This window comes from Trachurus japonicus, chromosome 6 (genome assembly GCF_045865225.1).
Source record: "Trachurus japonicus isolate A0001 chromosome 6, Traja_1.0".
NCBI lineage: Eukaryota > Metazoa > Chordata > Actinopteri > Carangiformes > Carangidae > Trachurus > Trachurus japonicus.
This window is the reverse complement of record NC_140912.1, coordinates 15,205,467-15,227,419: the sequence shown is the minus strand read 5'-3', so window position 1 is coordinate 15,227,419 and position 21,953 is coordinate 15,205,467. Positions and strand designations below refer to the sequence as shown.

Here is a 21,953-nt window from a genome sequence, read left to right as displayed (position 1 = left end):
TGTGCCAGAGATTTAACTTTGTAGCTGTTGGTTAGGTGTTAGTCTGAGTGATCATCCTTATTCATTACTCTGTCCACTCTCAGTGACACAAAGATGCTGTGTCACGCCTCGGTGTATTGTGATGATCTACTCACCACAGATGTAAGGAGTTGTTGTGAGTTCACGTAGCTTTTCTGTCAGCTCCAACCAGTCTGGCTGTTCCTCTCTGACCTCCCTCAGCAACACGGCGCTTCTGGCTGCGTAAACTCCAGAGATTGCTGTGTGTGAATGAAACTCCCCGGAGAGTTTCAGAAATACTCCAAACCAGCCTGCCTGGCACCAATAATCAGGCCACAGCTTAACTCCCATTTGAGATCACAGTTTTTTTTCTCTATTCTGATGTTTGATGTGAACATTAACTGAAGCAGCTGACCTGTGTCTGCAGGACTTAATGCACTGCTCTCCTGCTGCAACCTGATTGGCTGACTGGACATTTGCATGAACAAGCAGGTGGTGCACAGGTGTTCCTAATAAAGTGTAGGCTGGGTTTTTGTTTTGTTCTCACATTTCACAGGTAATATAACTATTAAACTTCAAGAGTCATAGTTTAAAGATAAACATTTAACCGTATGCAAGCTAAATCCGTTACATAATGGTTTTCTTCAGGTTGTATGTGACTCTGTAGATGATATAATTAGATTTGAGACAAATTATAAGGAAAATAAAGTAGACAAACTCATTGTGTACAAAGTTTATTACATATGTCCAAACATATGTACAGCACATGTCTCACGAAGAGTGGTTTTGTCACAAATATAAATTATTTAGACTTTCTTAAAGAACATATGATACAGGAACTGTAGCTTGCTTAATGTGGAAGAAAAGGTGTGCTGGCTGATCACTGTAACAGGTCGGCTTAGTGCCTTGGACAAAACACACATGATTTGTTTATATTTTCCCCTCAAATTGTCGCCTCTTTCAGAAAATCACAGAACCACATTGCAAATTACCAGACTACGTGGTCCCTATACCAGTTTTCACAGAATTACAATTCATTTTCTCGGAGCAATTTCCTTGAAACGCATGACTGTTTAATACTACATCCTGTCTGCTTTAGACCCCAGTACTGTCCATGAACCAATATACAGTATGATAATACACACATAAATAAGGCACAAATGGAGAAACTGAAAAAACAAAACAAATGAGGGCCAGAGCAGGGCCAGATTTGGCACAGGGAAAAGGTGACCAAATGTAATAAACACTAAAATGTCATCAGCCGCTTTCTGATAACCCTTTAACAACCTGCCAGCAAATGCACCGTCTGTGAATGAAGTTTCCAAACCTTAGATTAGGAAAGTAAATGTGGTTATCACATAGCATTTTCAGACACAGAGTACTTACATAGGTGGAAAGATGGCTGAATTACTGAAACTACACTGAAGTACCATCCTTAACCATCGTAATACTGAAAGGCAAAAAAAAAAATAATCAAGGATTGTTCCAAGTCATAGTGTTATGAACCTTTCCACAAGTTTTTTTTTTTTGCAATATAAATACTGCTTACAATGCTTCCATTTCATTGGGCCTACGGAGAGGAAAGTGATTAAAGTGAACAAAAGCAACAGGACTGCCATGATTTCTATAGATACACAGTTAAAGAAAAAATGATTATTTGTACACGTGAAAAAGGTGAATTTGTTAAAAACCGCTGTCAAACTATCTGTTGAGTGTTTGGAGGAAACATACTGGCTCGACTGATCATTCAAAACGACAAGGCCGTTCCGTGCGCCACCATATTTACCCACATGGTGAGACTCCCATGATTCGGTTCAGGCTACATGTTCGAGATAAACATTTCTTAAAGGTGCAGATGATAAAACATTACACATTCTTCTTGTACTGAAATCTTCTAATGACATCGTTTGCGAGACTTAAAGCTAAACACAAAGAAAAGAAAATATACCGTAATCTCCATATCATGGTTGCTTTGGGAATAATCCCATACATTTACCATTCGAAAAGGCCAAAACCTTCAGGCACTTTTAGGATTGAGATCAGTCATCATCAGTTCATGTGTCCTTAAGTCTCTTCAGATAATAGTCCATGGGACTAAGCATCCATGAGCGTTCCACTCAGTCTTATCAAGTCTGACTGATCGAGTCAATTCATTTAAATAAAGTTGCTTGTTTTAGTATTTCTCCATCGTGAAGATGACAGAAGGAAGCAAACGTCTTCCTTCAGGGCACAAATCATTCACAGCCACAGTCACTGAGGGGGGTGGGGTGGGAGAAGGGGCGCAAAATAGTTTGGTTTTGCTGGTAAAGAGGGTACATGTTGATTCCCTTTCCAACTGTGAGCTTATGATTGGCAAGTCCAGACTTTTCCTTCAGCAGCAATATGTGGCTTCAGCCCTGGACAAAAAAAAAAACACCCAGATCAGTCTCTTAGCCAGCACACAGGCAGACTTTATGTTTTCCTGTTGTTCCAGTTTGGGTCTGCCACGGCGTTGGGCTCGGCAGGTCGCTCAGGTGGCGAGCGGGAGTCCTGGGGAGACTTCTGAGCCTGTGGGGAGCGAGGGTCCAGCAGCGGAGGGGGTTTGTCAGGGTGGAAGGGCCGGCTGTAGTGCTCCGGCCCCGGTGGACCTGCTGGCCGGTGCTCCGGCATCCTCCTGAAGTCCTGGAGAGGGCCTTCTCTTCCCTGGTGGTAATTGGGACGGAATTCATCGGGACGTCTTCTCTTAGGGTCTGGATGCCTGAAATGATCAACCACAGCCAGTTCATGAAAACTCATACACAAAGGCAGATGCTAGCAACTTTTCCTCTGGAAAAAATTAAATATATGCAGAGAGGGAGGCAAGAGTTATTTGAGAAGGTTTGGGGACAATTTGCTTTGTTTGTAAAAGATATGGAGCTTGTTGATGAAGAAAATTGAGCACAAATCAATGTAAACCTCCCAAATGGAATGATCCCTGAAAATAAAATAATGAAGGACCTTTCATTTATAATGATTTTGGAAACTTTGAATGCAACTTGTTTTGTCTGAGAGCCTTTTGTTTGTGCAATGTTCTGTTTTTCTCATGTATCCGACCAGATTGAATAAACCAAAAAAATCTAGTGTTTTGTATTTGTATAATGGTGTTCTTGGAACCTGCGCTGACCTTTCTGGTCTGATGAAGCGCACACTTATATAGCTGAAACTGCAAAAATATGTACCAAACATCTCTCCAGGTTTAGCAGGTCTGAACATCCCCTCACCTGTCATAATAGGGTCTGTGGCCCCTGTGGTCCCGGTCGTTGCTGTACTGCTCATACGGCCTTTTGCGAGGGGAGCTGTTGTTGCGGTAACTGCCTGAGCTGCGATACGCATCTCCATGGGGACGTCGATCAGCGTAGTGATCCTTGTAGCGATGCTGGTCATATGGATGATGACGGTCTCCCTGCCAGGACTGGTTGCTGTTACTGGGGTAGTTGTATTTACGGTCCCTCTGCCAGTCTCCTCGATCTGTAAGGAATTAGAAAGAAAAGTTCCAACTCAGATGAGTGATTTTGCTTTTGTTTTTTTAGCTGTTGAAAGAGGGTTACAAGTTCTACAAACCTGCGTGTAGTGCTATTTATGGTCTAGACTAGAGTTAACACTTACCATCGTTGCCAAAGTGACGCTTGTTGGCCGCGTTGTACGGTTCTCTGTGGTGTCCGTGGGGGCCTGGAGCTGAATGAGGCCCCGATTTGGACGACTCGTCTCGACTAGAACCGGAAGGCTCTGGTCTGAAAGATTTGACCCTCCCAGCAGGATCATCCTTCTTCTTTTGCTCCTTCTGGAAATGTCACAGGAAGAACTTTCAGGGTTTGTTGCATAGAAAAGATTGTGCTCACTCCATGAGTCTAAATAAGCCAGTGTGTTAACAGCCTGAGACAGGAACAACTTACCTCTTCCTCATGCAATCGCTTCTTCTGTGCCATTTTATACAGTTTGTGAAGCTTCCTTGCTCCAAACTCTGTAAATTTTGACACAAAAATCCAGAGGTTTCTGCCGAAAAAAAAAGCACAAAACAATCATCAGCTAAATTAAAGAGGCTGCCATCATGATTCACTTCACAAAGATCATATTTAATGATCTTACCTTCGCCATATTTTGACATGTTCTGGGTCACTGTACGCTTTAAGGCACTCTGTGATTCGGTCTCCAATCTTCAACAGGCATGTGCGTGTGTGCTGGAGCTGCTCCTGGTCGGACAGACCCTCGTCTGGTTTATCCAGCTGCTTCAGGGCTTTTTTCACCGGCCTCATGCGCTCCTTACACTGGACATACACACACAGATGGGTTTACACAAATGCACTGACTTAATGTTTGCATGAGAAATAAAAAAAGAAAGAAAGACAGAAATGAAGAGAAACTCACAATACTGAAGGTTTCCTGGTCGAGTTCATCATCCTCCTTTCCTTCAATGGGAACAGGGTCAGACCCAGCTGTAATGTGAACTGGACCTTGAGTCTTCTTCCCTTTGGCCCCTTTAGCCTGAAAGGTGAAAACACCAGACATCAAGACAATGCACGGCTCTAGCATATTAATCACGGGGTGGGGATACAAATGCACAAGGCTTTGACTTTTGAACTACTTTCTTTCAGCTGCATGTTGAATATTAATGCTGTAATAATGTGCAGAACAGCAAAAAAAATCAGATAAATTAATATTAATATACATCATGAAAACTTTTCTGCAATACCTTCTCTTTTCTGGGCTTGGCACCCTTCTTTTCTTTATCTCCATCCTTCTCCTTTTTAAGAGTTCCCTGTTTCTCTTTGTTCTCTTTGTTATCCTTTTTCTTTTGTCTCTTCTTAGCGGGGGACTTGTCAGTTCCATCATCCTGTTCAAACAAGAGAAAAGACAATGTGAGTTCAGCAACATCATAAATGTATAACTACTCTGCTACCCTCAAAACTTGGCTGAATTATACCTCACTGTTTAAGTGCTGCAGTGATTACACTCTAGTTTCCCGCATTGCAGGATCTCATCTATAGTTTGACTGTTGTAGCATCACTGCAACACCAGATGGAAATGTGGTGCATTTCAATTATAAAAACAAGTTAGTGCATTTAATAGACCTGAAGTGATACCTATTGTTACCTACAGCTACAACACTACTGACATGGACTTTAGTCACCACAAAACCTGGACACAGCCAAGGCCCAACATGTGACACTGCGGCGGTCATGTAATAGCCGACCTTGACTTCGCCCTCCTCTGATGGGTTGTCAGACAGACGCGGGGAGGAGATGTCGTTGCCCTGCTCATCCTTGAGAATCTTGCTCTCCTTTTTCACCCGGGGCTTCCTCTTCTTTGCTTTGACCTTTAGAGGAAAAGGACTGCATGAGCGATTTTGGAGGTAGGGAGCCTCGTGTGGATCAAAGACAAAGTCGGTGTGATGAAAACAGTGCGGATGAATGACTTTTGTCATTGACGGCAGCATACGTACCTCCTCCCCTGTTTTAGGCAAGTCTGAGCTGTCTTGTTCTTTTTTCAGCAGCTTGAGAAGATACTCGGCTCTCGCCTGCAGCTGTTTGGCCTGAGGCTTCTTGCTTGGGTCATCTGGGAGAATCTGTGCAGAAGAATAGAAATGTTAGATTACTTGATTCATCTGAGCACAATCATTCAATCTGACACCATGCCTGTGCTTTTATATTTCCATTTTTATTTCATTATTCCCTATTAAAAAACAACATGCTCCAATTCCATTAGCTCAAGGTTCCAAGGTCGATTTTTGAGATTTACCTTGTCAGCGAGTTTGAGGTCGGGATCTGTCTTTATCAGATCCCAGTTGCCGAAGCCGTGCTCGTAGATACCGAGCAGGAGCTGAATGTCATCCTGCAGATCCCAGTCCACATCAAAGTGGGCTATCTTGACCCGGCAAGTCAGATTGAATCTGTGAGAAACAGAGCGTTGTCAAGTTTAATCTGCAACACAGACGCACTTTTCTGACCCTCTTATCTGCAACACAACAGCCCGCTCTGCCTCTTTTATATCTGCAGTGATATCTTACTTGTTTCTCTCAGCGGGGTTGGAGGGCACCGCTTTGTGCAGCGGCTCGAACTCTTCCTCGTGCTGGATGATGGACTTGGCGTTGACCTGCACTCCAGAGATCTTGATATTGATTCCTCGTCGTTTCCCAGGACCTTTGGCTGGAAAAACAACATGCAAAAAAAAAAATGTTCAGGTCTGTTTGTGGCTAAATGGTCAAAACCTGAGAGGACTGTAAACAAGTAACACTAACAAATACCTTCCACTGGGTTCTCCTTGAGATGCTCCTCGTGCTCCTGCACTGCAGTCACACAGCTGCTGTGAATCAGTTCGCCGAGTCTCTTCAGGTCTGCGATGGATTTGTCCACCAGCTCAGAGTCTCGGGCGATCGCCTCCAACCTGAATACAGAATGAAGCACTTGGGTTTGTCACATGAATTTTTCAGGTCATACTTAGGCAATCAAATGATTTACGCATACACTGATTATCACCCATCATTTATCAATACCCTTACCTTTCAAGTGGAGATCCAAATTTCTTGTATGCCTTTATGAACCTGTAAATTATATTATTTTGAATACATTATTAATTATGATCGTCAAACCGGCACCAACAACAAACTTCTTTGTACCAGGGAAATGTACAGAATACTTCACCTGCGGATCTCGGCATCAGTGAAACCCTCCACATTGTTTTTCCGGGCTCGAGGTCTGCCTCTCTTCTTTGGCTTCTTGTCATCGTCGCTGTCGTCCGTCTCACTCTCAGAGCCCGAGGAGCGGTGCTTCAGCTTGGAGCCCACATCACTGTCACTGTCGTTGGCCTGAGCCTGAAAGACACAGGAACCAAAAGTGACACTTGGAAGATATCGCTGTGACCTGATTATCAGTGCTGGAACGACTTAATCGACGAAACGAAACCATCTGTAAACGCTCTTACCCTCTTGTTGGAACTCCTGCTTCTGGGCAACATGAAGATGTCCTCCATCTCTCGCTGCTTCTCCTCTTCCTCAATTTTGCGTCGTTGCTCCTCGGGGATGATGTCATCCCATTCTCGTATTGGCTTCTCCTCGAACTCTTGAGTGGTTTCTTCCATGCTGGAGAAATTAGCAACCTGTTGCAACGAGTAGAAAAGGATTGAAGGGGATAAATGTCACTGCATATCAGATCAGGGTCTGAAATAAGGACTTCATATATGGACTGTAATTTAACGAAACAAACTTGAGGATACCTTGAACTGAGAAAGAAGCTCATCTGTAGCACTTGAGCCTTGGTCACTTTCCCTTGTTTCAGCCAACCTCAGGATCTCCTCGATATCCATCTCCTACAGAAACACAGACATTCTTGTTTAATTTGTCATAATAATAATAATAATTAAGTATTTTTATGGACAATTATCCACCCGTTGTGATACCTGTGGCTCTGATTCCTCTCCCTCTGGCTCTTTGAAAAGTTCCTCTGCGCCAAACTTGAGGATAGCAGTCAGTTCTTCTTTATTAAATGGGTTTGAACTGTACAGAAAAGCAGCAATGTTCAACACATTAAACTAGAGTGACACCACAGTTTAATTCAGAATCATATCAAGCTTTCACAATTTTTGCTGTGACCTCTTGATTTATGGCAAAAAATAACTTTTGTACATTTATGGTGAGCTTTGACTAACAAAAATTGATCAGATCAACCCTGAGTGAATGTTTGTGCCACATTTGAAGAAATTCCCACAAGGTTTTACTGAGTTATCACGCTCATGAGAATGGGACGGATGGATTGGGTAGACAAACAACCCGAAAACATAATACCGCAGGCCTTGCTATCGTTCTTGAGGAGACATAAAACATTACTTTCTATCAAGATATTCAATTACCCTGGTTCATTATATCTTACTGTATAAAACTGGAACAAGGACATGGCTGTAACTGTGTTTCTAACACACATACAACTTTCTTCCCGCTAGAGCAGCTGGGAGACGACTTCCCAGGAAGCAAAATACAGCTGCAACCAACCAATGAGAAGGGGCTACGAACCGACTAGAATGAATATACTAATCAGAATATGGCTACAGATCAACTAGCCAATCAGAATGCAGTTATATACCAACTAACCAGTCTGAACAAAATACTGCTACAAAATTTAGATAGAGAAAAAAAAATTGAGATTCTCTGGCCATGATTGTCATTATAAAATGAAATCAATATGCAAAATTCTTACTTAGTGTTTCCTGAGTTGCTGTCCAGTACAGTTCGACCAGTGGTGTCCATTCTCTGAATGACGAGATGGTCCAATACCATCTTCTTCTTTGCCCTCTCAATGATGTCCTCCTCCACCGTCCCTTTGGTGACCAGTCGGTATATATTCACCTACGCGGGATTGCACAGGTATTCTTATACAATTATCTTTCTAATTATGTAGCATATCTGTGATGACAGCCATAGACTTGAACCATGGATTACCTGTTTCTTCTGGCCGATCCTGTGAGCCCTGGCTTGTGCCTGCAGGTCGTTTTGAGGGTTCCAGTCAGAGTCGAAGATGACTACAGTGTCTGCTGAGGCCAAGTTAATCCCTAACCCTCCAGCTCTGGTAGACAACAGGAAGCAGAAGTCCTACAAAAACGGATGAAAGCAGTTACTGCATATGTAAAATTCCTCCTGTTTGACCCATTTCTGAGTCATTTATCAAATACAGACTGCACTTGCCACTGCTTTGAAATCAAATACACAGAGAAAACAAACTGAACACGTACAGCCTTTCTGTTTATAAGCTGTATCATCCTTTTGCTGTGAATGCTTTTTGTAACATGGCAAATGCATTTTTCAAAAGTGATACTTGGAGAAAAAAAACACAAATTTACCACAGATTGAACAAATATTATGGAAAAATCTAAATTCAGTCTCTCAAAGGTGATTCAGAAGCATTAAATCAATCTATTACATACCTCTGAGCCTTCTGCGTTAAAGTGGTCAAGTGCTTGCTTTCGGATTTCTCCCTTTATGGAACCGTCCAATCGCTGAGGAGGGGGAGAGAGGCAAACAGAGATTTAACCTTTGAAGATTTCCTGGGCAGCCATCCGCTCTGACCTTGGGCATCACCCTGCTTTACATGCCATTGTACCCCCCCGTCTATATGCTCAGCCTAAACACAGTCTACTGCAGAAACTGAATCGGCAGGGACAGCCTGAGCTGACAGACTTGCAGGACTCCGGCTGGTCTTTGGTAGAAAATAACTCGATATAAATAACCACATGAACTCTCAGCCCAGCAGAGTATGTGTGCACCAACACTGACATCTGATCCGAGTCAAACTCCCCCCAACGCCGCCATCCCACAAGCCCTATCACTATAAACAACAATAAAAACAACAGGCAGATCCTCAAGTCTGACTCACTAACCACTGCTCAAAGGAATTAAGGGAAGACTTTTTTTTAATCATCACAGTGTGACGGCAAGTCAGTTAAACTTCAGGGAAATCAATCTGTACATTTAGGAAGCACAACTCACTATGATTCAATTTCACCTGCTTTGGCACAACAGGTGCAATGGAGAGGTGGAAGCAAGACAACCCCGAGAAAGGGAATGGTGGTGGACACATGACGATTGCTCTTCCCTCATCCCGAAGCCCTCCTGACTGATTCTTCTCCAAGATTTTTTTTTTTTGCTAATGTCCTTGTCACTACTGGCAGCATACGTCTCTCTACCCTGCAGCCCAATGAGGCCACACAGGTAGTCCAGCTCCTATAGGATGGCACACCCATATGTGCAGTCACAACAAGGTTTGCCGTCTCCCCCAGCATAGTCTCAAGAGCCAGAAGACTGTTCACAGGCTGTTACACAAGTAGAGCAGAAGGGGGGGTGTAAAGGGGGCATCAACCCAGCAGCAGGACCAGTCCCTGCTGCTTTGTGTGAGGAGGAACAAGAGGAGCACTGCCAGAACCCAACTAAATGACCTCCAGCAGGCTACCGCGGTGTCAGAAACAGAGACAGACTCTATGAGGGTTGCATGAGTGCCCCATGTCCTCCAGTGGGACTTGTTCTCACAGCCCAGCGCCGCGCGGCCTGACCAGCGTTCGCCAGGGAGCGCCAGAATTGGCAGGTCCGCCTTCGGTGCCTTGTTCTCTTCACAGATGAGTGCAGTTTCACACCAAGCACATGTGACAGGCATAAAAGAGTCTGAAGACGCCTGTGCTGCCTGTAACATCATCCAGCATGACCTGTTTGGCGATGGGTCAGTGGTGATCTGGGGGGAAAATATCCTTGTGGGAGGGTCCGTCGTACAGACCCCAGAGTGTACTCTGACTGACTGCTGTTAGGTGCCAGGATTCAATCCTCAGAGCAACTGTTGGATCTCATGCGGATCCTTCTGGTGCAGGATGATGCCAGGCCTCATGTGGCCACAGTGTGTACGCAGCTCCTGGATGAAGAAGACATTGATGCTATAGACTGACACTCACGTTCCCTTGGCCTAAATCTGGTTCAGCACCTAGGGAACATTATATATTGGCGCATCAAATCAAACACTGCCAAGTGCTGCCACAGTTTGCCCAGGGGGTTCAGTGATGCCCTGATCCAGGTGTGAAGGATGCCCCAGAGCACCATCCATCCACAGACTACATCAGGAGTGTGACCAGGCGTTGTAGCGAGTGCATGCGGGCCAAACGCATCGCTCTTATCATGAGCTGCCGTGATAAAATTAAACTCAAGTTGGAACGCCTGGGGCACTGTATAGCTCAGTGGGTTGATCAGGCTTCTCATATGCAGAGGCCGGTCCTCGCTGCATCCGGCCCCGGTTTGAATCCTGAATCTGGTGGCCCTTTGCTGCATGTCAACCCCCCCCCCCTCTGCCTCCCCATTTTCTGTCTCTCTCAACTATCCTAACAATTAAAAAGGCAAAAAAGCCCAAAAAATACTTTTAAAAAAAGTTATTTCTGTGTGTGTGTGTGGGAATGGGAATAAAAAGGTGAATCAAGCCCTCCGTGGGTTTCCAGTGACCATTGTTGTCATTTCACTCTCAACAAATGATATAATGTTTACCAGTAGTCAGCTTATGCTGGATTAAAATGTTCCCCTCATTTCTTAAGCAGTTTCCATTCCTCTGTTTTATGTTCCATCACATAGCTTCCTTCTTTGCAGTAGGCCTTCGTGGTTTGATCTGTGATAACCTCGTAAGTTGAAAATTGTGTGCATGTCATGGAGGGACATCACATGCATGTCTGACACTGGACCAACCACAAACTCATATCAGGTGGTTACTGAATCTGAACTCAAACGCTGCACTGAGCAAATCTTACCTGGAATGGGTAGCGCTTCTTGGCGAGGTACTCAGCCAGAATGTCCAACATCCGGACCATCTGCGAGAAGATCAGGACCCGGTTGCCTCGTTCTCTGAGTCTGGTCAGCAGCTTGTCCATCAGCACCAGCTTCCCACTGCCTCGCACTAAACTCTGTGACACACAAAGTGAATAATGTGACCACTGCACAGTGAAGAAAAGCTAAGTAACTCAGTGTTTTCCTCTGTGTTAAGTCACAACTGGTTTCCTTTACAGAGCAGAGCTATCCTAAGGTAACGCTCTGAGCTAAAGGTTCATAAGGAGACTTACCTGCAGGTGTTCCTGTTGCGTTTCTGTCTCTACGTCCTCTGGCTGTTTGATAAGGAAACTATGGTTGCAGCACTTTTTGAGCTCCATAACAATGTTCAGAAAGCCAGAGGAGCTGCCGCGGGTGCCTTTGGAGAGCGCTTTGTAATTCCTTGTTAAAATCCACCTGGAAATATTCAGGAACAAATGTCGTTACTGGAGGGGGAGAGATGCAGCTACTGTACGAATGGCTTATGAGAAAGACAGATGCAATAGAAAAGCAAGATAAAGTCATACTTGTAAAATTGTTTCTGTTGTGCACTCATGTCAACGCGGAGGATTTGTTCCACTTTGGCAGGCAGAGATTTTTCCACATCTTTCTTGACACGTCGAAGGAGGAAGGGCTCGAGGACCTTGTGAAGGCTCTGATAACCGTTTTCCCTTCCTTTCCCATGTTCGTCCTCAAAATCCTCCCAGGAATTAAACCTACGAGTGCAAGACGCAGATAACAAGTGTCACTCCTTTCCTGCTGGAATCCAAACTGGCACTCGGTTCACGACTGTATCCAACTTACGTACTTGTCAGGCATGAGGAAGTGCAACAGAGACCACAGCTCTTTGAGGGAGTTCTGCAGCGGAGTGCCAGTAATGAGGAGTCTGTGGTTGGACCTGAACTCCATTAATGTTTTATACAGCAGGGAGTCATCATTCTTCAGCCGGTGAGCTTCATCCACACCCAGGAACGCCCAGTTAATATTTCCAAGCACACCCTGGAGACAGGCGTTTAGACATTGAAAGTGATTGATTCTCTTCATGCAAGCAAAGACAAAAAATATTCTGTTACCACAATCATAAAGTCTGATTTATAGTCACACCTACCTTGTCTTTAAGTAGAATTTCATAAGTGGTTAATAGTGCATTGAAACGGATTCTTTTTGTTTGATGGTTCACCCACTCATAGTCACGGATCTAGACAAAACAGAAGTGACTTTATGTAACAAACTCTGCAGACACCACAGTTATAATAATAATAATGATGATGATAATAATAATAATAAAAAATAAAGAAAAACAGACTTAATTCCCCTATTTTCTTAAAGGCACCCCAGATGTAATGGACCTCTACCTCATAGCCCATCATAATGTGCTAATCTTTTTCTTTTTCATTTTATGCAACTACAAAATGTAAATGTTTTGTTACCATGTCTATTACTGTACTTGTTTTTCCTTGTAGTGTCCTTTTATGTTTAGCTGTTAATTTTTCTTGAAAAAGCCAATAAAAATACTTAAAAAAACAAAACAAAACAAAAAACCAGACTAAGCCAGCTTACTGTTTTCCTGCTCATAACGTCTCCGAGGTAGACCACCACATTCATGTCTGGAGCCCAGGTTTCAAACTCCCTTTGCCAGGAGGTGAGCGTGGACAGAGGCACCACTACCAGGAAGGGTCCATACAGCTGATGCTGGTGGAACAGGTAGGAAAGGAAGGAGATGGTCTGGATGGTCTTTCCCAGTCCCATCTCATCGGCGAGGATAACACTATTGCACCTGAGGTGGAGGAAGAAGATACAAGGTTTTCTTTCTTTGCCTTTTGCCAATTTTCACTGAGTCTTTCTCAAATAACTACAACCAAAACACATTAAATATTTCATTCATTATCGCAGTACCTGCACCAGGAGTGAGCCAGCCAATTCAACCCGTCCAGCTGATAGTCTCTCAGCTGCAGGTTGTCATCTCCAATATATGAAGGTTGCTTCTTCAGAGCAACAAACCTTGGCCTCTGCTTCAAAACCTGTAATAACATTTAGGGTGAACAACTTCTGTCATGAGGGGGTTTAGCTTTAAATCATTTTTTCCTGTTTTAAGACACTTGTTTTGACTCTTACCTTGCAGTCCTTAGACGGTACGGTTTTGTTGGAGTTTCGGCTGATGAAGCTGGTGATGCAGCGCTCAAACTTTTTCGCGAGCAAAGCTCCGTCTTCCCAGCTGCAGTCTGAATAAGGTAACCCCATCCACTTACACAGATACTCCGGCTCGTTGGAGGATGGCGTCTTGTGACTATGTGCTGTTTAGAAATGCGGAGAGATTAGGCAAAGGCTTGCAAGAAAAAAGTAAAACTCATTTCATACTTGACAGAAATCTACATGTCACAGAAGACCTTTAAAAAGAGCCGCAAACTGAATTTAACAGTGATGATGAGAAATAGGAAAAGGGACTTACAGGGAAAGTCAGACGTTCCTGGTGTCTTCCCTGTTTTTGTTGCTGTTAATAGCAAAATTCAAATTAGTGTAACTCTATTGCAGCATACATGTGTTATGCATACATATAGCACCAACAGTCAACTGCATGTATTTCATAATGACTTCTTACCTATTACACGCTCCACAATATGAAACTGTTTGTTCAAGTCAGCAGTGAGCTCCTGTTGGCAGTTATGGAATTCCACATCCTCAGGAGACGCCCTCCTCAGCCTACAAACAAGGACAAAGTTAATGATGAAATGCCCCCCCCCCCTGCCAAAAAAAGGACCACATTTACAAATAAAATGTTTTAGCAAAGAAACATTTTCACCATGAATTGAGCTCTTCGCTTTTCTTTTTGTAGTTGTCCAGTTTCTTAAGTCCCTTGACCTTTTGCAGTGTCAGAGAGTCCATGCTCTCCCACGTGTTGTGGATGTAGGACCAGCCCTTCCACTTGATCAGATAATGAGTCTCCCCCTCGTCGTTCTCGGGGTCGAACCCCTCGCACGGGTCCCCGTTTTCCTCTACAGAGTACCCAGTAGTGGAAGCCCCGGTGGCTAGAAGAGCAAAGAAAAAAGATTCAGACTGTGACAGAATGTGTTTTGATGAGAAATAACACTGTTATTCAACATAGCAAAATACAACAGAGAACATGCATCACCTCCTTTTTTGCCTATCCTGTTGTCCATGACCTTCTCAATAGTCTCACTGTCATCGTCCTGCTGCTCGTCGCCTGCCTCCCCCGTCATTTCAATCAAGTCATCAGAGTCGGTTTCAAAGTCGTGTTGGTCCTCTTTGTAACTGTAACATGGCAACACAACAGGATAAGTGTCGACGCACAGGTGACAGTGGTGTACCAAGAAAGTGACTGTCTAACTACCCCCTTGTGATGAAAAACACAAGTCTGATAAAACTGAACCTCGTGTCCCTGTTTAACACTTGGAATGCACCTTTTGACTTTTGTTGCACCCCGTCTCCGAGTCTGTCTCTTCGGAGTGCCTTCCTCGTCGTCGTCATCGTCATCATCGTCATCGTCATCGTCGTCATCCTCTTCAGCCGATGACTCTGGTTTCCTGGACTTTCTTCCTTTCTGAGACAACTGCTTTTTGGCTGTGGAGGACTTGGTCTGAGGTCTAGAAAACACAGAGTTAAGCACACAAACATGCAAACCACTTAGCGATAATGAACCAATCACCTGGATCAATGATCATCGAGCGATTTTTTGCTCTCTGGTGGCCAAACTGCAACCATATGTTAAACAATTTAAATAATGTTTGTGTCCTGTTTTATGATCAGAAAGACATTTCAAATAAGTTTCAATTTGTGGATGTTATAGTGTTTAGATTAGAACAGCAGGCTGTAGGATTCGAGTGCATATTTCACACCAAAGTAAGGGTAAAATGTGTCATCAAACAACTGCTCACACAATATGGAATGATTTTGAGATGACCAGTGGGTAGCTGTCTGATGGCCAGGCTTCGCTACACTCTTACCTTCTAGCAGGAAGTCGTCTGGATCTAACTTTTTTCTCTTCCTGCTCACTGTCTGTACTGTCCGAAGCCTCCTGCTCCTCCTCCTCCTCCTCCTCCTCCTCCTCCTCCTCTTCATCATTTGAGTCATCATCTTTCCAGATATTTCTTACAACAAAGAAATGCCACAAGTTCACCCTCAAGGCCCATTACTGCTATAACCAATTGTGATTTCATGAAATACTGGCCAGAGGGTGTTCAACCCAATTTAATCAGGGATAGGCCACTGATCTGACCAATCAGATTTGATGCAAATGTAGAAATATCACCTGGCTGGCTGAAACTACCTGAGCCCATACTGAGCCAAACAGATACCCATTTACAAATAAGCATCAAATGATAAGAATCACAATATGAACACACACTGGCAGCAGAATGGTGCAAATATGAACTGTGAAAAAGTACTGTATGGACCACGTGTTAAATAATAAAAATCTTTTTTAACAAAAAAAGTTCAGTAGAAGTGTCTCAACATGGCAGAATTCAAACACATTTGAAAGAATATGGTGCTGCACTGTCAAATAAATTATAGGTAACTCAAATAATAAGAACATTCAAATTCCAAAATCATGTTCACACCCTTTATACTTACTCCTTTTTCTTAGCCCGTGATGGTTTTCTCTTAGGACTGTCACCCTCAGACTCACTGCTGCCCTGTAAATACAGTCAACACAACGGATACATGCCACATGAAATAGCAGGTAGGTGCAGTTCCATAAACCAGCCAGTAGATGGCACAAGTGGCTGGTTTTTAAACAGCCGCTGTCCACAGTCTGCATATTATTTGTTTTCATCGTTTCATTGTTCGTCTTCAAGCTTTCATTTCTCTCTGCTTACCCCAGCTCCAATGTTTAAACGAGCTGGCTCCTGTCTGCTGCGATTTGACCTCCTGACCCCATACACATCTGGATGTTCTTCCCACATCTGTAATAAAGAGGCAACCATTAGACAGCCATATACTCTGTGCTCCACCGTACAGTTCAGTTCAGTTTTATTTATATCCCGAGGGAATACAAGCATAACACAACCCCGGTTTTATTCTAATTTGTATATACTACAGAGCTATAATGATTGGATTCATAATCAATTATTGAGCTGATTATCTCTATTGTCACATGAGAAATCTAAGTCTATAAAAAGTGAGTTACTTGACTTCATAAAATTAAGAAAAGCAGGAATTATTCACAGCTGTGGAGCTGTACCTAGAGGCTTGAAAAAAAAATACTGAAATAGTTAACCAAGCATTAACAAAAGTTGCTAATTATTTTTCTCTTGGTTAATTAATCAGTTGCTTCTCTTTTTAGCTCTAACTAAGGGGCTATATACCAATTGTAGTGATATATTGTTATACAGTTAATGTAGGCCTACTAAATTTACAAACTTTCAGACCAACAGTTAATTAGGCAACATGTGCGCCGACGAGTTTGGTTTTCTTGGATGGTTTCTGTATCAATCTTACTACCTCACTATTCAACCCATTATCAAGATCATAGCTGAGGCAAAACTCACATAAGGATACAACTACAACTGTCCTACATGTCAAACCTTTATAATCACTTAGGGAGGACAAGAACCATAATCTGCTTTAGAGTAAGTCACCACAAAAGATTTAGGTACCTCTCTATAGTTCATTGACCTTTACCTTCTTCACATCTGCCAGGCGCTCCTTCTTTCTTACTGGCTTGTCTTTGACTCCTGACGTTGTCTGCTGTGATTTGGACCCTGCAGATTCGCACTCTGACTCTGAGTGACTCTCTGACTCTGAGGAACTGTTTGACTCCGAGTTGTGGGATCTCCTCCTCTCACTGCCATGCTCACTCTCTGACTGACTTCCTGACTCCGACGCAGAGTGGTTGGATTCTTCTGAGGCGGAATTGCTACAGGAAAAAGAAAATGTTCATTCTTTTGATTTTTTTTCCAAACCATGTGTATGTAGAGCTGAGGCTAATGTGATACAGTACATACAACAAAAACATTGCAAAAGTGTTAGTTGGCATTTGTAGCAAGTTAAGAATGTCTCAAATTTCAAACTCAAACTACACACACTCACTATGAGATGGAGAAACTTTATGCAAGAGGATAAACTAGGACATAATGCATGAGTAAATTGTGGCTCTTAGTCAAGAGGAAACAGAGACCTAATTACATCACAGACCATGTTCCTTACTCAGCTAACAGTCTTATTATAACCTCATTCTCGCTAAGGCACACAAATCCTCTTAGAGTCATTTTGAAAAGTCTCATAGGTCAGAGAGACTAAAATAACAAGTTAAAACTGGGACAAAGTGTAATTTAACAAGGCATCACTTTCAATTCATTGAATTGTTTTTAAGTATTTCCACTCTGCTAACCAGCGTCTTAAGTGAAGGGAACATTAGACACTAACCATAATTACTTATATCAAAAACACATTTCCTCAGCCTGTTTTTGGAGGAGTGGGAATCTTGAGTTTAATAAATAAACAATCACTGAGTTCAGAACTTTTTAGCTCATCGCTAAATTGAAGCAGCATCTAATTCTGACCCCTCATCACACATCAAAGTTGTGAGCAGTCTCATATAACTGATGTTTTGTTTTCTAATCAGGTTGTTTGAGAGATTTTTAGTGGCCTGTAAGTTAACTGAAAAGTATCTCTCCTTTGGAGGCCCCAACCAGCCAGGTTGGCGACCACTGTAACAAAATGTTATTTATGTGAGGAAAAAGGCACATATCGAGGCGTTGTGTGGCGCAATTGGTAGAGCAGGTGCCCCATATAAAGAGGGTACAGTCCTCGCTGCAGTTGGGCCCGGTTTGAATCCTGCATCAGGCGGCCCTTTACCGCATGTCACTCAATAATTGCCAATAAAAGGCAAAAATGCACAAAAATATAAATATAAAAGGCACATAACTTTGTGTCAATGCACACAAGGATCTTCAATTGTCTATGAAATGTCCTTTGAAAACAAGATGGTAAATTTCAAAAGGTTATGTCCTGATTATAATGAAACACATTTATCAGTTTTGCATACAGTATGGAGCTGAACTAATATTTAAGGCAAATGTTAATTAATTCAATTGTGGTGGCGTCATCATTGGATAAAATTATCTTGGGATGGTGACCTCTACTGTCTGGATTCATCTGCCTGCAGTATTTTGTCTGGACATATGGGGGCGCTACATGCATTCAGAATAAATCACAAGGCATCATTGCTTTAAATTGATTGCTTTTCTAAGACAAACAAGCATGTGCTAAACAAAGTTTTATTTAAATATAAAACATTCAGTCGTTATCTCAACAATTTGATGAATAGTAAAAAATAAAAAGAAAGAAAAAGAAATACAAAAGCAGTCTTATTTTGAAATATGAAAGGATTTACATTAGCTCTAGTAAATGCGTAAAATATATGAATGTCAGTGTTCTACCAATTATACAACCATAGTAATGACAATAAAAGGGGGATATTGAAGCAGATGGGCTGATATAAATACAACGTACGTGGTGTTAGATGTTACTAGACTTCCCAGTGTTTATGTTCCCTCACGGGCTCAATTTCCTAACTCGGAAGTGCTTGACTCCTTCCGCTTTAAGTGAGGTCACGAGGGGGTGGGGCAGGGCATAATCTCGAATTTCTATTGGTTGACGCGTTGCTAGGTGGAAATTCTAGCCTATGGCAGCGCGGTGTGCAGGCATTACAAGGTCTGAACTCTTCCTGTTCCTCCTCCATGTAGTTCTGAGCTGAGTTTTAATACAGATAAGTGAGCAAGCTGGGCACACAAAGCAAGTGCCATTTTGTGACTCAGGAAAGTGTCTATACAGTACTTTTTAGGATGTGTGACATAAAAGGAGCAGATTTTTTTTTGTTGCTCATATACTCTGCTCTGCACTTCCACAGTGTTCCTCTGTCTGTCTGAAAAAGTTTTGCTGTTATCAGTGGCAGAGGACATGTTTCACTCACAGCTTAAAAATACTAAAATGGCTGCCACAAGCTCACACAAACAAAAACTACAAGTGTGATGTAACCTGCTGCAGTGTACCATCAGTAAAAATGAAATGAGGGTGATTACCTGCATTTTGCATCCAGACTTCTGTGTCTTTATCTAAGAGCACAATAGTCTATTAAGATAAAGCTGCATTATTTGTTAAGAAAATGAAAAGAAATGCTAATACTAAGAAACTAAGCTGGGATGCAACATGGATGAAATAAACACAAACATCCTCTGTTTTTAATAATGGCTGACCACTTGTTGTTTCTGCATTCCTGTATTGTCCTAACACCATGCAAATGATCTGATTAGTTTTTTTTAAATCATCTTTATTGATCAAAATGTTATGTTTCCACTGATTCTGATATGGGAATAAAAAGAATTTCCTGAGGGTGACAAACACACACTTGCAAATGTTAACACTTGATAAGAAAATAAAAGAAGACAATAATGGAAACCCTGTCAACACATTTAAGTCTGCAGACTGTTTTCCACAGGGCCTTCAGAATTTACCTGACAAGATACAAAATTTGCCTGACTTAGATTATTGACATTGTTTAGCTGCAACATTCACAAGTATCAGACATAATCAAGACACAAGCTTCAGTTGGCACATCTATGATAACATCTGATCAACACAACAATGCCTTTTCAAACTAATCTGATATTTAAAAATGACAGTAAATTTAGTCCTTAAGTGTCATAAGAGGATAATATATCTTTGATTATGTAATAACTCCAATAATAAATAATAATTCTGTGTCTGGGAAGTATTTGAATTGAAACTGCATGCACAAAACCCACCAAAAACCAAAAATAAGAATATCCTTCCCATGGGAAAAATATAAAGCTGAAGGTTAGAAATGTGTTAAATAAGCATGTGACACTATCATAACTTCATAATACACAAGTGGTATTAGTTGTTGTTAATCACCTGAAACAAGACAAATATATTGTATTATACATGGCATTAACTGTAAATCAAGAGTCTTCAAAAGCAGAAATAACTAGGCATGATCTAACTTCTATTCTTCAAAACTTTAAGCACAGGTTCAAATGAAAAGTATAAATTGATGTAAAAATAAAACCTGTAGCCACATGCAAACTGATTTCAGGTCAGAAGTAAGGACAAAAGTGCATTATCTGTAACATGTCCAAAAGACTGGACATATCACATGTGTATTGCCAAAGCAAAACATTGTTTCTCAAATGAATAAAAACGAAACAACAACGTTGATAAAATGGTGCAATGCAGTACCAACTAGTAAGACAAGGTCATATTACATTATAGCGACAAGACATAAAACATATGCAACAAATTATTTGAAACATAATACAGGACAAATGAGTTTTCCTTTGGTCTAGCACATACATCTTGTGGGCAATGATCCCTTAACACAGGCCCTGAAACCTCAGTATAGAGTTAAGAAATGGTAGGAAAATCAGGGTGTGGCTATTAAACAATAGCAAGGTCATTCATGACACTGGTGCACTTCATCAAAACCACGTCGCAAATGTATACACAGGTGATCAACCATGCTTGACAGGGTAAACAATCAAACCTGATATGGAAAAGGTAAAAAAGTATTAGGATCATACCTTGATGCATTGCTTTGAGCGGATCCTTCATCATCTTGTTTTTTACTTTTAGTCTTCATCATCGTAGTATCCTGAAAAATCGCTGATAGGATGATCTTTTGTCCTGGTATTTACTGTCAAAAAGTTACAGGAAGCATGAACTATCATATAAGTCCCACAAGATTGCTTCAGCTCAGATGGCAGTTAAAACCCAGTCGGTGCGACACGAGTGAGGAAAAAGGCATTAAATCGAAAAAATGAGGGTCATTGCTTGCATCGCTTATTTAAATTTAAGTTTTAAAAAAAAAATAATAATAACAGGGAGTGTTACAATAAGTGAAATATCTATCGCATGTCTTTCAATATAGTCCACGGATCAAGCCGCATGCAATTAATTTCAACTGCGTCATCAGATGAAGGAATAAAAATACAAGAGTTAAGGATGAGAAAATCAGCAAATTATGAATTACACAATGTAAACATACCAATTCAGTATGAAGAAAGGTGGTAGCCTATAAATGAACTGTTTGATTCACCTTCGATCTATCAACGGGGGTTTAAATATTTATCCGACTCGAATAAGAATAACAGAATGTAAGAATAATAACTTAACAATAAATTACAAAAAAAAGGAGCTCTGTTTCAAAAAGCTCGAAGGCCTTGATAGTCTTCATCTACTGTCAGACTCAGAGCGACAGAGGCGAGCAGCAGCAGCAGCAGCACACACTAAAAATGGAGGCGCGCCATGGCTGCCAGAGCCCAGTATGGAAAACAACGACAAGCACTCCCTCAGCACAGACGGCTCCTACGACTCGACAGAATCAGCCCAAAAAACCACGCCAAACGCCAAAATTTCCGCTAAAACAACGATCGTACAACCGCAAGCTTCAAGTTTCCGTCAAATTCGAGCGCTCTCGGTCGAAAAACAAGCAAGAAACACGGTCTGACGACAGCCCATGGCACCCTTCCCAAGGCTCAGCCGCCATCTAGAGCTCCTTCCTAGCTCTGAATGCTTTGCCTTTGATTGACGTTATTTCCATTTACCCCACACTCAGGTGATGTTAAGTCCCACCCCTTTTATTATG

The 21,953-nt window shown here is 42.0% G+C and overlaps 1 protein-coding gene across 4 annotated transcripts; it reads right to left on the bottom strand.

Moving 5' to 3' along the window:
* Positions 1–715: 715 nt before the first annotated feature.
* On the bottom strand, positions 716–21,879 carry chd2 (chromodomain helicase DNA binding protein 2). Of its 4 annotated transcripts, XM_085779204.1 has the most exons (39): positions 20,890–21,879; positions 19,372–19,404; positions 16,970–17,204; positions 16,165–16,251; positions 15,920–15,981; positions 15,292–15,435; positions 14,749–14,931; positions 14,460–14,599; positions 14,130–14,355; positions 13,929–14,029; positions 13,779–13,820; positions 13,445–13,623; positions 13,226–13,350; positions 12,890–13,106; positions 12,438–12,527; positions 12,138–12,328; positions 11,857–12,045; positions 11,584–11,746; positions 11,275–11,427; positions 8,926–8,997; positions 8,444–8,593; positions 8,202–8,350; positions 7,408–7,504; positions 7,225–7,317; positions 6,934–7,107; positions 6,654–6,823; positions 6,512–6,553; positions 6,257–6,396; positions 6,020–6,158; positions 5,752–5,902; positions 5,456–5,578; positions 5,207–5,329; positions 4,706–4,846; positions 4,381–4,497; positions 4,102–4,280; positions 3,909–4,008; positions 3,622–3,796; positions 3,237–3,483; positions 716–2,734 (listed from the first exon to the last, which is right to left on the bottom strand). In XM_085779204.1, the coding sequence occupies exons 4-39, from the start codon at positions 16,249–16,251 to the stop codon at positions 2,449–2,451; spliced, it is 5,160 nt and encodes a 1,719-aa protein (XP_085635330.1). In that variant the 5' UTR covers positions 16,970–17,204; positions 19,372–19,404; positions 20,890–21,879; the 3' UTR covers positions 716–2,448. The 4 variants fall into 4 exon arrangements, with proteins under 4 accessions (XP_085635330.1, XP_085635331.1, XP_085635328.1 ...); XM_085779205.1 differs by lacking the exon at positions 15,292–15,435; XM_085779202.1 differs by lacking the exon at positions 19,372–19,404.
* Between the last annotated feature and the right edge of the window lie 74 nt (positions 21,880–21,953).